The sequence below is a fragment of the Chiloscyllium plagiosum genome, unplaced genomic scaffold, assembly GCF_037043375.1.
Source record: "Chiloscyllium plagiosum isolate Xiang-an unplaced genomic scaffold, Cpla_swu_hap1 HiC_scaffold_36, whole genome shotgun sequence".
Taxonomy (NCBI): Eukaryota; Metazoa; Chordata; class Chondrichthyes; order Orectolobiformes; family Hemiscylliidae; genus Chiloscyllium; species Chiloscyllium plagiosum.
In genome coordinates, this window is record NW_028270174.1 from 22,533,242 (window position 1) to 22,545,698 (window position 12,457).

The 12,457-nt window shown below is 39.6% G+C and overlaps 1 protein-coding gene across 3 annotated transcripts in view; it reads left to right on the forward strand.

The window, feature by feature from the left end:
- The window catches only part of jade1 (jade family PHD finger 1), a 236,705-nt gene extending 230,868 nt beyond the window's left edge, over positions 1-5,837 (forward strand). For all 3 annotated transcript variants that reach the window (XM_087980044.1, XM_043674201.2, XM_087980045.1), the window contains exon 11: positions 1,609-5,837. In XM_087980044.1, coding sequence (XP_087836170.1) covers positions 1,609-2,615 — 1,007 coding nt within the window. In that variant the 3' untranslated portion in view covers positions 2,616-5,837. The remainder of the gene's footprint in view (positions 1-1,608) is intronic.
- The last annotated feature ends 6,620 nt before the right edge of the window (positions 5,838-12,457 follow it).

The window sequence follows — 12,457 nt, forward strand, 5'->3', positions numbered from 1 at the left end:
ATGATGGCATAAGTATAATCTGACTGCTAGTGTGTTCAACTTTATGAAGCATTCTGTTATAAATGTGTAAAAACAAATTCTGTTGATCCATGAATGGTTAACAAGAGCAAATATTCAAGATTGTGACAAGAATAGAGTCAGATTAAGAAAGGGGGCTGCTGAATGACTTATCCCATCAGAAATAATAAACGGAGCAGAATTCATAAATACCTATAAGGAAGCAAATTGAAAAAAAAATTGAAAGGACATTAGGGAAGGAAGAATGGAAAACTTGTGCAGAATGTTTCAGCACAGAAGCAGGTCATTTAGTGCTATATCAGTGTTTACTTTTCTCTTAACTTCACCTCAGACTATCAACATACACTTCATTCCTTTCTCCCTCATAAATGTATTGCTTAAATACAACTTTGCTGATCACCTCAGGCAGCTAAAGTGAGTTTTTATTAGTTAAATGGCCTAGAGGTTAAATTCTTTAAAGGGTGGAGGGGGTTGGATGTGAAGCTGGTCAGGTGACTTCACGCCCTCCTGAATCTATATCATGTCTTTGACAACCTTGCGACATTCAAAGTGCTTGCAGCCAATTCGATATATTTAAAATGTAGTCACTGGATGAAGGAACTGCACCCAATTCTGCGCAAGGATTTATAAACAGGAGTGTAATATTGACCGCAGTTTTTGGTGGAGTATAGGGATGAGAAACTAGCCGTCTTTTTCAGCACCACTCATAAACCTCATGCTGGATGAACAGGAATGTATTTTAATGCGTGTTGGGGCCATTTGAGAGCTGTCTCATCATTCTGTTGGCTAAGATGATAGACTGACTACAGGGGAAATCAAAATTAAAATATATCCATTACGAATATGAATAATATTATCTGTGGCCAGATTTTGGAATTGCACATTGTTTTAACAGATTATGTAGAGTGCTGTCCCTAATAATTAATTGTTGGTCTCAATATTAAGTTCTAGTTTTAAATTGAATGAGTTTGGGTGGAAGTGGCTACAGGTCATTCTGCTATAACACGTGAATTAGCTATAATGTGGTGATGAACTGTGAACGTTGTTTGGATAACGCAAACTTTCTACTGAACGGATATAGTGATTTTCTGTTAGCGATCTTTTACAACACTATTTTCTATAGTGGCTTTCCATAGCACGCTGTTCCCTAGCATGCTGTTCCATAGCACGAGGTTGCAGAGGGACACAACTGTTGCGTTATAGTAGAACAATTTGCGAAATTACTAAAAGCAGCAAGTGCTGAGAACTCTAATCCAACAGCGTTTGTTGACAGAGAAAAACACAGCTAACGTTTCGAATCCAAAATGACTTTTCTTTGGAATTCATGTGGAAACTTAAAATGGGAAAAATTTGAAAAGAGAACACCTGTTGAGTCTGAAATAGATAGTAATTTCTGGCTTATTCTGGGGGGTCGGGATGGGAACATGTCAGTATCTGTTTCTCCAGATTGCACAGGAGCCGATTGCTCAATTTATTCTGCACGCGTTTCAGTGGAATCTTGAATGATACTTTCTGACTCCATGTTAAGAGATGTGAAAATCAGAACTCTGAGAGCACGGTGCTATGTAAATTGTGTGTTTTTGTTTGCAGGTGTGCCTTCAGCATTCCCGTCGGAAGGTAGCTTATTCCTCGGTTGTCTGGCACAATCCCACCCAGTTTCCAAAACGGGGTGTTTGCAATGGAAGTCGAACAGAGAGCTGGAGACGGCTCAGTACCAGGACAGCCACCAGAACAAGGTCTGGCGGGAAAAGAGCTCTCACCTGAGTGGCCGACCGCAAAGTCGCACTGATCCTGCGAGTCAGAGCTTGTTGAAACAGTCAAACCGATCCAGTGAGTGCAAAAATGTGGCGAGTCTGCACAATGCCAAGGAAGGCTATAACATAAAGAGTATTCTTCCAGCCTGTGCTAAGGTTCGTGCTGAGTCACGAGCTAATGGCCGAGAGAGGAATAATGGCCAGGCTGCACCCGACCACAGGAAGAAAACTGACAGCAGCGGGCGTAGTTCGGGAAGTAAATCAGAATTGAGGGAAAGAGTGTGTTTAAAGCGGGACAAATCCTACTTGCCTGCAGAGTTAACCCTGCGACATTCTGACAACAAGCGGGCTCTGTGTGCACCTGTGTGTAAAATGTCCTCGGTTAGCATCCACAGGTTGTCTGGGGATGGCAGCCACTCGCACTCCAAGTGTAACGGTACCTTGGGCAAGGCAGCTTGCACTCAACCAGCTGTCCCTGCCGGCCGCCCTGCAGCCAAAGTGCCTACAACACCTACCAGTCCAGTGAAAAACTGGGGTGGGTTCAAAATCCCAAAGAAGGGAGAAAAGAAGCAGCACGAGGAGAGACCAGAGCCCTGCAGGCAGAACTCAGAATCTACAAAGTACCAGCAGCTGAGAGCGCAAAGAGCCTCCCCCAAAGAGAAGCTAAAGGTGAGGTTGCTGCCGGACCCCGAGAATGACGGCTACAGCCCTGATGCTGAAATGAGCGACTCAGAGACCGAGTCGACAGATAATTGCAAGCCACAGCGGCTAAGTTCAAGCAGTGCAATGGTGAACAGGAGGTATGGAGCAGACATTATTCGAAGAAGTATTCTGGCCTCTTGATCCACAGAAGAGAGGCAGCCAAGAACCCTGGACTGCCTGTATCCATCTCCAATCCTGACAATGTTCGAATGAAATGCCTTGTTGTGATTTTATATTTCTTCAGATTAAGTAATTGAAACCCATGGACGTTTCCCATCAAGGAATGTTTGTATTAATGCACTTGTGTTTAAGTTAAATGCTACAGTTTTGTCGTCTACAATCTGCCCTATAAATCAATCAAACTTTCAGGTAGTCCTTCCTCCAGGTATACTGAATCAGAAAAGTAACTGAACTGTAAGAATAACTTAAAGCGTAGACACTAAATAAAAAGCTGATTAAAAAATAATCACATTTGCTAAACATCCTACCAATTAACTAAGTTAACAGTCAACATTTTTTGACTTTTAAAAAATGAAGAACATCTTCTAGTATGACAGGTTGTATAATTGGTTGACTGGACTTTCTTCAGCACTTTGGACTAATAAATGATCATAAAACAAAAGCAGCAAGTTCTAAATTTCTAAGTGGGACAAATTATGGTTTGTTTCTCAAATTCTCAAAATTTGGTGCACATCAGTGGTAGGTTTTCCATGTGAACATGTCAGTGTTCTTTGCTTTCAAGATCTACAGCTGGTCAGTAAACACAGTCAGACAGAAGCACAGTAAGTTAAGCATGGAAACAATGAGAGTTGAAATATACAGCAGCTGCAGAAAGGAAGGAATTCCTTGTAGTCTATGAATGCTGGCAGTGATACAGTAACTGAAAAGGAGTGGCTGGCCAAGTATTCCTGGCATCTTAACAAAAGTGGAGATTTGCTGCAAGGAATTTTGATGTCTTTCTGCATTGTTCCTGTACGATTTGAGTGAAACATTTGCTAAGTGTGCAATACTTCATCAGACCACGCGAACTATAACTTTTTGTAAAGAAACAGTTTGTTTATCGCATGTATCCATTACTTTGATTTCAAGTTGTTCCCTCAGATTCTACTGTCTCATTCCAGAACTTTGATTTTAGTTAGATTGAATTTACAGAGTATTGGCGCTGTTGGGAAGGGGAGGCAGAGGAAACTGTAAATGTTTCAGGATTTAATTTTTCCCCATTGCTTATCTTCTTTGGTATCTTAGAACTCTACCATTTCCAATTCAGCAACTTTAGTTCACCCTCCCACAATTCTGCAGTGGTTTTCTTTATAAACTACATTGCTTCAATGGACTACATCGTTTATATTCTTTGTCAAACCTCGTGACCAGTGAAGGAAGGTGCAGTATCAGCACTAAAAAGAGAGGAATTAATTTCAGTAAATACTTCTCACACTGTCACAATAATTGTAATCTAATTGTTGTTTAAGTAACCTTGACATTCCTTTTCGGGCTTAAGTACTATTGAGGCTTAACTGGGGTTATTCCTACTATGGGAAGAATTCAGTCATGTCTGGATGGGATCAGGGATTTAGGGCGGAAAAATATAACGGTTTGTACTCCCAAATTTAAGACTGGCTATGTTTCTATTGTCCAATAAATGTAAAAGTATTTGACTCAGTAACTTTTAAAAAATGTTAAATGGCCATTTTAAGTAATTTGGGCAAAATGCGTTTAAAATTCCAAGTCTTCAGACTGTAACAAATTTGTTAGAAAAGATCTTAAGCAAGTTTAAAAATTTTCCAGAAATTTTACTATGTAAAGTGTTGCATGTACTGTACTGAATTTATTTACTGCTCATTGGTTGTAATGCAGTAGAAAATATTTCAAGTAGACACTATCAATATTGAATAAGTATATTTAATTTTATTAAGTGGCCTTTTCTAATCTTTATTCAGTGCAATAGCTTTGTATTAATTTTTGTAAAAAAAAAATTGTTGGAAGGAGGTATTTCACTACATGTTTGACATGGTGTATTTATGTATCTCAGAGCTGCAACTTCCTTGAAAATTTGCAGCACCTTAGTCCTCAGTGTTTAACATGGAGGTATCCTCACATTGTGTTGTACAGAAAGGAACAGTCACTAATTCTATGCCTTGCTAAGTTTTACACCTGTAATAAATAATTTTTTGGGTAGAGATAGATTAATAGTTTGAGTCCAATGGTTTGTTTAAAGAACCATAACTTAGACTGATAGTTTCATGTTAAAGCTTTATTTCACCCAGTTGTGCTTAGTTGTCAAGATCATTCTTAAATTATGATTTAGTATTTTATATATACAGTACTGTAGTTTAACATTAGGCTAGTTGAGCTACTGTGTAGTTGCTACTGGCATGCATATACATAGTTTTAAACAAACGTGATGTAAAGGGACAATTTTCACACATTCTGCGTCCAATTGTTCCGTACAGACCTGCTGAACAAACTTTGCAGTGTGGTGTTGTACACAGGAGTTCTTTCACCATGTGCCTAGCAAAGTTTAACTGGTGTCCATTTAGTTAATAAAGAGCATGGAAATAAAAGCAGAAATAAAATTTATACAGAGATGACTATTTTAAATTACCTGACTCTTTGCTGTATTTATTTTTCTTGTAAACTATTTATAAAGTACTTTTGAAGGAGAAAATTCTGTTCTGTGAATGTTGAAAACATTTAGATGAATTGTGCCTTTTTTGTGTTTGATATTGTTGAGTTTACTCAAGTAGTATGATAATGGTACATTAATCTGTCAAATATTTCTCAGAATTAAATCTCATCTGGAATCAGCAGGGGCACTAAGCCTTTATTGTGGGTCTGTATAGGAATTATAAAAAAAAACTGTAACATTGTCTTCCTTAATGCATCTGGGATTTTTCATAAAGAATGAGATGTTTTAATTAAACTTTAATAATAGCGATAAATCTAATTCCTTATATTTTAAAGACAGTGTTATTAGAAAATACATGGAGTCATGTGATGTCGAATATGTCAAGAAATTATTTTTTTACTTTTCTTTAAAAGATGGTTCACATAGCCAGCCAGTGACAAAACCAAATGGGATTTTGTTTTCTAGCTAAGTTACATAATACGGATCTGCTTTTTCATCTCCCATAAAAAGTCTGCTTGATGTCATTGTCCCTGTTTAGTTGCATCTGCTTTTCTAGGATGAAACATTGCAAGCTGCCAGTTCCTGCATACAAAACCCTCCTTTTCACCGAAGTGAAGCACTAAGCTACTCCAGAACATATGTACCACTCTGTGCCGTGCAATAAATGTATATGCTCGTTTTCTTGCCCCTAGTAAAAGTAAACTACGATGAAAAATCTTGAGATTTGTGTGTTTCTTTCAAGTTAAAATTATCGTTACCAAGTTTTTGCTGTCCAGATGTGACATGCAGGTATTAAAGAGTTACAATTCTAACTAAGCTGAAGGATAAAGGGTTAAAGGAGTGAATCTGAGTGCATACTGTCAGTGTAGATAAATGCAAAAGTACTTTAAAATTCAGTATTGCTGAGACTTCAGCGAACAATGAGACAAGATGTCCATGCAAGTACACATTTAGACTGCTTAAAAAAACGTTAAAAGAAATCTGCAGCCTACATTTTGGTTCCTCATTGTGGTAAAACCTAAGTGTACCATTTCCAATAGATACTTACACAACTGTAAAATGGTTGCAAACTTACTTTGCTAAATTAATTTTTTTAAGAATTAAAAATTATAGAAACTTATGACTTTGATAGGGAATATTTTACAGCCAGGTTAAGAGCTTCCTGAGACAAGTTGAACTGGAAAAAGAAACAAGTCCTGGACTGAGAGCTGGGTGGCAGGGGAGGAGGTGTAAAATTGAACAGGCTGTATTAGTATTTTGTTATTGTAGTATTGTATTGTACTGTATTAGTATCCCATCATGCATTCTGCCCAGCATCTCTCCTTGTTGATTTCAAGAAAGGACAATTGGCCAGAACGTTAAACATCAGCCATTCCACTGCCCCGGAAACCCTGTTTAAAGGCAGTTTAACTTGAGTGCCAATGGATTGCAGCTTAGGCAATCATGAAATTGTTCATTTTCACCCTAAAGGGGGGTAATTTCTAAATGGTGAAAAGTCGTAAAAAGTGGATGTCCATGTATATGAATCATTTTAAAAAGCCCTACACATGTACAGAATGTGATCAAGGTGGCTTATGGAAAGGTAGCTTTTATCGAATAGAATGAGTGGATGGAAATCAAGTGTCTGCAAAACCAAGCCCTGGTTAGACTACAGCTGAACTGCATTTTAGGGTGGATAGTTTGCCTTGGGAGTTCAAGGTAATTTACCTGAGTGCTATTTTAATGCAGAAGTTTAAAAAAGGAGAGATTATATAAATTAAGATGGAATCCCTGGAATTTATATAGTTAAGTAGTGGTAAAATGGAAATTTTCACAATATAAAGGGGAACAGATAGGAGGATCTAGAGGAACTATTTCCACTGCTAAGGAAATCGAAGGTCATTGTCTAAATGGAGCCAGATTTTCAGGAATGTTTCGGCTGATGCAATGATGCTGGATCGGTTAATTTGAAGTCTGTGACGGATAGGATTTTTAAAAAGATTACTGGGCATGAGGCAGGGGTAGGTACTTAAGGTTCCTTCACAATGATCTCAGTGAATACTGGAACAGGACCAAACGCTGACAGGGCTGCCCCATCCCTAAGTCCTATTTTCCCCTTAATGACCTGGTACACTTCAGGCTTTCAGTTATTGATCTGCCAGTAATATGAAGATTTGCTTTAGTCTCCAGTAAGTTATCTTTATCTTTTTCTCAATTGGTCAGAAGATGGGTCTTGTGGTTTTCATGTGATTCTTTTGGGTTGAGATCAAGAGTGGTATACATAGAATGATGGTGAAAAAACAAACATGAATGTTCAATTAGGAAATACTTTGACTTGTTTGAAAGAGGCTAAGCATTGAAAGAGTCTAGAGAATGCAGATCAAGCAATGGGGAAATTAATTTAAAACTGAATCAATGTTTGAAAGTCCATTGTTGCTGCAATAGACTGTCAACAGGTCCATTGAAATCTTACTTTTCCTTCGCTGCTTAGTTATGATATCCTGGACTTTTCATGTGTATCAGATTTTAAAAGTGTTTGCACTGCAAATTGCTGAATGTGTGAGCTGATTAGTAGTGCAGCGAGTGAAACAGGAACCTAAGAGACCAGGACATGTAACTGTGTAGCTCCTTAAGTAGTAAGATTGAATAATTCAGACAGAAATGAAAAGAAAATTTTGAATTCAGTGACAAATATGTTACAGAAAGAAAGAAAGGGAAGAAATTTGCATTGAGAGCAGGAAGCAACAGGTTTCAAAAAGGATTTTAAATATGACAGAAATCTCCAACAGCAACTGATGCCTGATCAAGTGAGACCTCACATTTGTAATAGTGAATTTGTGATTTCAGTTGTTTGACAGTGGTTAGCATTTGTCACTTTGAATGTCCTTATAGTTTTCGTGGCAACATTTTAAGCACATGTCCCTGCTGTGCAAGTTTAGAACCTTCAGGACATTTAATGCCTATCAAGAGTGAAGCAGCATCAAGATGATGTTTCCAAAAAGCTCATAATAGAGCAGAAAAAACTTCAGTAGTAACTAACAAGGTGGTGATGACAAATTCTGGCCTGATATTTGGTCAGCAAATTTATTGTAGAATTGAAACGACCATTAATTCGTACAAGAAATTATGTAAATTATCGTGTTTAAAGGTGATAAGCAATAGGTGTAAGCCATTTGGCGCCTCAAGCCTGATCTGCCGTTCACTGTGATTGTGGCTGATTGCAAACACACTCCCTGTAATCTAGTCAGATTTCTAGCATCCACAGTAATTTATTGGTATATCTATAATTGAGACAATCATTGTTTGAACCTAATTCTCAAAACCCAAAAGCAGTTTCAAAAAAATCTTACACAAAATCAAGATACAGCAGATGCTGAAAATCTGAAAAATAAACTGGATGGACAGTTATATTTGTGTTAATGACTACAAGCTACAACCACTCTCTTCTCCCCACCCCACACTTCCCCAAAAAGAAAATATCAAGTGTATACCATATCAGCATTAGTCCTGGTAAATTTCCCTCCCCAAAGGAGATTAGTGAACCTGATGGATTTTAATGACAATTAACAGTAATTACATGGTATCCACCTATTGGTAAACCTATATGCTTGAAGTAGAAATTTTAGTCTTGTCGGTGAGTGCAGTAGTGTGTGTGTTTTTCTACGGTATGTACTTTTCATTGTTCTCTTGCAATGGCATTAATTGTGAAGGTCAAGATCAACCTTGACATAGTTGTTAGCTTTGCATTATTACCAATCCATTCCTGTTTTGTATTTATGAAGTACATTAAAATAACTTGTGTTCTGTTTTAAGGATACTTTCTCACAGAGATTCTCCTGATCTATTGTAACTACTTCAGAACTCAGGGAAAATGATGGTAAAAGCTCTGGGACTTTGATATTTTGGTGAGTTTGGGAGATAGTCAGAAAACTGTAGGATATTGGAGCAGAATTGGCCTATTGAGTCTATTTTGCCACTCAATCGCGGCTGATATGTTTCTCACTCCCACTCTCTTGCTTTCTCCCCATAACCTTTGATCCCCTTACTAAACAAGAACCCATCTATCTCTATCTTAAAAATGATCAATGAATTAGCCGCCATAGCCTTCTGTGGTAACGAGTTCCACAAAGTCACCACCCTCTGGCTGAAGAAATTCCTCCTATGCTCTTAAAGGTTGTCCCTTTATTCTGAGGCTGTGTCCTCAGGTCCTAGTTTGTCTTAGAAGTGGAAATATCTCCAAGTCCACTCTATGCAGGTCTCCGTATTCTGTAAGTTTCAGTTAAATCCTTCTCATCTTCTAAACTCCATTGAGTACAGACCCAGATTCTCAGCCGTTCTTCATATGACAAGCTTTTCCTTCCTGGGATCGTTTTTGTAAACCTCCTGTAGAACCCCTCCAATGCCAGCATATCTTCCCTTAGATACGGGGCCCAAAACTGTTCACAGTATTCCAAATGCAGTCTTAAGAGAATCATAAACTAGTATTCATGTCCCTTTGTGATTCAGATTTCCAAAGCCTTTTCCCACTTCAAAAACAATCTGCACTTCTATTCAACCTATTAAAGTGCATGAACTCTCACTTTCATTTACTGTATTCTATCTGTCACTTCTATACCCACTCTCCTGTCTGCATCCTTCTGCAGTCTCCCTGCTTCCTCGGCACCACCTACCTTTGTGTCATCTGCCAACTTAGCAACAAAGTCCTCAGTTCCTTCGTCCAGATCACTAATGTATAACATAGAGTAGTTGTACCCCCTACACTGACCCCCCTGTGAAATTCCATTAGTCACCAGCTGCCATGCTGAAAAAGACCTCTTTATCCCCAATCTCTCCCTCCTCCCAGTCAGCCAGTCCTTTGCCCATATCGGTACCTCGCCCCTAACATCTTGTTCTTGTTTTGCGGCCTCCCGTAAGGCTTCAGGAAATCCAAATTGATCACGTCCACTGGCTCTCCTTTCTCTAACCTGCTCATTACCTCCTCAAAGAATTCCCTCAATTTGTCAGGCATTTTTTTGATGAAGCCATGCTGACTCACCCTTATGTTATGCACTTCCAAGTTCTCTGCAATTTTATCCTCAATAATATCCTCTGCTGAGAGCTACCCCCACATTGACTTTTCCCATAATTTTGAATACAACTGAATCCCACTCCCTACACCCACCCGCCCCCCCCCCCCCCCCCCACACACACACCCCTTACTATTTAGTTTAAAGCCTTATCCACAGTCCTAGTTATGTGATTTGCTAGGATTCCAGTCCCAGCATGATTCAGGTGGAACAGCTCCCTGCTCTCTCAGTCTTAGTGCCAATGTCCAGCAGGCAATACACAGTCTTTGAGAGTCTCGATCCTGGCCAGAGAGAGCAGTGTTTATACTATCCCTGTTTATACTATCCCTGATTGCAACTACAATTCTCTCCCCTCTCCTGAATGGTTCTCCTTGCTGCAATGCTATGATCAGTTTGCTCATCCTCCCTACAAGTCCCATTCTCGTCCACACACACAGCAAGAATCTCAAACCTTTGTTAGACAAGGGCAGAGGTTCCTTCAGCACTACCTCCTGGATTCCTCTACCTGCCAAGCTCACTCACACCATCCCATCCCTGACCAAATTTGAGGTAGTTAATCTCTGGAGTGTGACTGAAACACTGCTAACTCGTGCTCTTCCCTAATGTGTCTCAGTTGTTTGCAGCTCATCAACTCGCAAAAACATTTGCTACAGATGTTAGCTACTCAAATAAAAATTATCAACAATATTACCCACCAGCACCTTGGGCAGTGAAGAACCTTCCCAGGCCCTGCAGGAACACAGTTTGAAAGTTGAATGACTGACAACCAGGTACTGTTAATGGAGGAGCCACTTAGGTCTAATGTGCAGACATATTATGAAATCTCTGACATCAAACAGCCCTCTTCAACCCAATTTGCAGACGAACAAATGAACAGTTCTGCCACTTTCCCTCCTCCCCCAATCTCACTGACTGTTTACTGAACTTCTTCAATGCAAAGGCCACAACTTGAGCCATGACTTTTTCTGCAGAGAGGTCTCACTCTGTATGGACAAGTGCAAAGAGCTTGGGGCCTTTTGATTTATTCTTCAGCAGGTTTCCAAGGGTGTTGTCATTTAAGGGTGCTCTCATTGTTTGCAACCTGCCTCAGCATTGCCTAGCTCTCCCAGTGGAGTGGAGGGGTTGGTAGACGTACCTTTAGTGTAGTTGGCTCTGTGGTTGGGCCTGTGCATCGGCAGTCTCCCAGAAGTTGCCACTTGTCAATAAGCCACTGACAGGGTTGGGACTTGTTCCAGGTATCGGGACCGTTTCCAAGGACACAAGGTTCTGCATCTTGTCACACAGGACTATGCCTCATGTGAGTGCTTGGAAAGAAAGGGCCAGTGGTTGGTTGACTGGGACATCACAGCTGAGCTCAAATCTGTTTTCTCTCAGCATCTAAACATTTGCATTTCAACCAGGAATTACTTGACAGCGCTCAGGAACGTACTCAGCATATTCCCTGAGAGCTCTTTCTCCTCCCATGGTCAAAGAAATAAAAGTACATGGCTATCAGAACAGCTGATTAAACTGTGACCATTTGTTTACAATTCCTTCCCTTTCTCTGACTGTTATTCACTGCCACTCTAATTATATTTTCTTAAGGTTAGTATTAAATGATAAATTAAGATAAGCTCCTTGTAGGCAATAAAATAATCTGGTTATGATAGCACAGCTAATTTTTAAAATTGTTTGTTCACATTTGGGTGCAATTCTCATCAACCTGAGGGAGGTGGGAAGTTGCCCAGAACAGTTCAGCTCTTGTGATGACGGTGCTTTCACACTGGTGAGGCAGGAAAGTTGACCTAGGGACAATAAAGTAAGTGGAATGTTGTTCTATTTAGGGCGATAGCCAGTTTAATGATCTAAAGAGAGAATTCTGGAGAAAGGAGGCATGTTGTGCAGGAGCTGTGTAGAAAGAACTGAAGAGTCATCGAGATCATAAGATGTAAATTCTTTACTCACTCGTGGGATGTGGGTGTTGCGGGGTGGTCAGCATTTATTGCCCGTTCCTAGTTGCCCTCGAGAAGATGGTAGTGAGCTGCCTTCTTGAACTACTACAGTCAATATGCTTTGGGTTGACCCACAATGCCATTAGGAAGGGAATGCCGGGATGTTGACCTAGTGATAGTGGAGGAACAGTAATATATTTCCAAGTCAGGATGGTGTGTGGCTTGGAGGGGTAACGGTAGTGCTTTTACAGAATATAATGATGGTCTTTCCATAACATTGTTGTTCATGTCTTTTTTTTGGATAGAAAGCCTGGTCAAAATAAGCTTTGTGGTTACATTCTGCAATGCAGCCTTAGATTGAATGTACTGCAGACAGTGTAC